Source organism: Nicotiana tomentosiformis, chromosome 9 (genome assembly GCF_000390325.3).
Source record: "Nicotiana tomentosiformis chromosome 9, ASM39032v3, whole genome shotgun sequence".
Taxonomy (NCBI): Eukaryota; Viridiplantae; Streptophyta; class Magnoliopsida; order Solanales; family Solanaceae; genus Nicotiana; species Nicotiana tomentosiformis.
In genome coordinates, this window is record NC_090820.1 from 80766528 (window position 1) to 80770013 (window position 3486).

General features: G+C 39.9%; 1 protein-coding gene across 1 annotated transcript; it reads right to left on the reverse strand.

Moving 5' to 3' along the window:
* Positions 1-550: 550 nt before the first annotated feature.
* On the reverse strand, positions 551-1033 carry LOC138899078 (uncharacterized). Its single transcript, XM_070185193.1, has one exon. The coding sequence runs from the start codon at positions 1031-1033 to the stop codon at positions 551-553; it is 483 nt and encodes a 160-aa protein (XP_070041294.1).
* Positions 1034-3486: the final 2453 nt, after the last annotated feature.

Sequence of the window (3486 nt, forward strand, 5' to 3'; positions counted from 1 at the left end):
TTGAGGTTTCCGAGTCACTCCTGTTCCGACCATAGTTGTTTTTAGCTCGGTCACTCAAGAATTCTATGAGGTGACCATTCTTTAATAGTGTTGCCACTTCTTCCCAGAGGTGTCGTTAGTCCCCAGTCCGATGACCGTTAGTGCCATGGTATTCACACCATAAATTGGGATCTCTTTGGCTGGGATTGGATTTCATAGGTCTTGGGAATCGTGCCTCTTTGATATTCCTCATGGACGACACAAACTCTACGACACTTACATTGAAGTTATATTTTGATAACTTTGGGTAAGAAGAATCTCGCGACCCCGAGATTTCTCTAACCTGTAGCGCTCTGTTGGTCCGGCCACGATCGGTTTTTCTATCAACGGTGAACATGTCTGTCGTTCGGAAGTTCCTGCCACGACCTTCTATCCGCTCGTAGGGCAAAAATCGCCCCCTCGAAGTCCGTCTATCTATGTCAACATAATCTTTCCTTTTTTCTCTGTTCTTCTCCCGTCCTTTGGTCGACGATGGAAAGCCAACCTGATCTTATTCGATCCTTATTTTCGACTAGTACCGGTTGTGGACATCTGCCCAAGTCGTCGCTTGAAACTCGAGCAGACTTTCCTTCAACATCCGGGAAGCATCTGAACTTCTCGGATTTAAATCTTTGGTGAACGCTTCAGCTGCCCATTCATCCGGAACTGCCGATAGCAACATCCTTTCCTTCTGGAACCGGGTAACGAACTCTCGTAATAACTCGAATTCTCCCTGCGAGATCCTGAATATGTCGCCCTCTCGGGCTTGTACCTTTCTGTCCCCGGTATGAACCTTGATAAAAGAATCCGCGAGCATCTCAAAGGAATTTATGGAATGCTCGGGCAATAATGAGTACCACGTTAAAGCTCCCCTCACAAGAGTCTCACCAAATTTCTTTAGCAACACAGATTTATTTTCGTGAGGAGCCAAATCATTTCCTTTCACTGTTGTTGAGTAGGTGATAATGTGCTCATGCGGATCTGAAGTTCCTTCATACTCTGGCACTTTAGGCATTTTGAACTGCTTCGGGATTAATTTCAGGGAAGCACTCGACTTATAGGGTAATTGAATATACTTCTTCGAGTTTGGGCCTTTTAATACTGGTGGTGCGCCGATTTGATCCATGCGGGTGTTTACTTCCTTCATGAATCGCAAAAGTTCATCCTTGAACGGATCATTCTCGTTGTTGAGGCCGGATCTACTCCCCCCAGCCCCGGCGGAGCCAACTTCGCCCCTAGGAGTGTTATTATCAACTCTCTACGTCATCTGGTTTGGGGGAACATCATGAGGAGCTGGATTTTGCCTGTTTGCATTATTTGAGACACTTGATAGCGCCTGCTTCAGTTCTGTCATAACTTGATCTTGCCGCGTGAGATGGCTTAGAATGACTGTCAGTTGCTCTTGCAGGACCCTTACTGCATTCTCTACATGCTCCTCATCAGCATCATCAGGAGTTGCTTCCCAAACCTGTCGAGGGTACTGCCTGGCATGTACCGGTGTGGCGTCGTTACCCTTATTGCGAGTGTCACTGATTGAATCCTCAAAATGAGGCTGTTCTCCTTGAATTTCAGGGTTGTGTATGCCGTTAACAGTGTTATCTGCTATTTTTTTAATGATTTTTTGTTAAGACAAAGTAATCGAAACACGTTAGTAAAAAAGGCAAGGATCAATTTAATCGCACAGCTGCCTAGGCCCCACGGTGGGCGCCAAACTATTTACCCGTAAAACGGTACAGTTAAATTTGTTCGTGATTTCTAGACAAGTGAATTAATTTGATCCAAAAAGTAATGAAATAACTAATGAAAGATAAAATACTTAGAATGTAGATAGAACGGCATAGCTAATGAGTCTGGGAACAGAGTTTCCGGGCATAACAATGATCAGATCAAAAGTGAGAGAATAAAATTATATTAAAATGTAGTATAGAATGTAGTGTAAGTTAACCAGAAAATTTTTCCTTACAATGATAATTGAGCTCTCTATTTATAGCTATGTCTAGGGAAGGAGGTCCTAGGATCATTCCCTTCTTTAATGTCAATTATGAGGGCCATTGATGTTACCGGGTGCAAAGCATTTAAATGTTATCGGGTGCAAAGCATTTAATACTCCTTTTATGATCATTATTCCTTCCGGTGACAAGCGGAATAGCTATGTTCGGTGGCCATCTCCATCTTGTGCTCCACGTGTCCTTCCTTTAAGCGGCCACGTGTCATGTCATATTTTTTCCTATATAGAAGACATGGAGTTTTGGAGAAATAATTCTATGAAAGAGTTCGACTCGAAAGAGTTCGACTCAACATACATACCTTGGATGTTCTTCTAGCTAACAATAGCTTCATGTATTTTAAACGACTCAACAAGAATTAAGCTACAAATTATAATAGATGTTTTTCATCAATATAACTCATTCGGTTCTTCATAAGTCTAATTCAATTCTCAAAGAAACGCATATCTTCTTATAGGATTCAATTCTTGTGTTACCATCTTAGTTCCTTTCTTCTAATTCTTATGGAACTCAACTCGTCTCTATAAGATTCGTAAGGTAGCTAATTTAACTCATTTCACCGTTTGCGCTCACTTAGTACAAACCAATCTCAATCGCCTCATTTATTGTATTTAATGGGCCATCATTAAACCTATTTGAAATCATAATCTCAATCACCCATATACGATTTATCTTCTTCCTAACAACACACACCAACCACCATTACACTTATTAATAGGGTTCCTTAACTTAACACTTTCAACCATCAACAATCTTTATAGAAGTTATTTACTACCATAAATTCTCATCATATATGAAGGAGAGTGAGTGGTATTACCTCGTATTGTCCAAATTTTTAAAAACGAACTTTGGTTATTTTTTACCTCTTTGAAGATTTGGGAAGAAATATATGGATTTCATGATATAACCTTGCTATTAGAAGTGTTAATAGGATGAAATTAACTCAAAAACACTTTTAAAACTCATATTGAGTGGAGGTGGATCACCATTTCTCGAATGGAGCTTGAAAGAAAAACCCTAGGTCCCAAATGTGTGATGGCTCCTCTCTCCCTGACCTCCCCTTTAAATAAAACAAAGTTTCAAGGCTTGTGGTAGGACTGATATTTAGATATAATTTTATATTGTGTGACATTACTTACCGTATATTTCGGCAGGGATCACCTAAATTTGGTACATTTTATTTAGTGCACCCTTAAACTATGATTTGGTCTTAATTACCCTCCTAAACTCGATTATCTGTTAATCTTTACCTACTAATTCAATTCTCAAAGAAACGCATATCTTTATATAGGATTCAATTCTTGTTACCATCTTAGTTCCTTTCTTCTAATTCTTATGGAACTCAACTCGTCTCTATAAGATTCGTAAGGTAGCTAATTTAACTCATTTCACCGTTTGCGCTCACTTAGTACAAACCAATCTCAATCGCCTCATTTATTGTATTTAATGGGCCATCATTAAA

Coding starts and splice junctions, on each gene's coding strand:
- LOC138899078 (XM_070185193.1), bottom strand. CDS start 1,033: ATGCCTAAAGTGCCAGAGTATGAAGGAACTTCAGATCCGCATGAGCAC.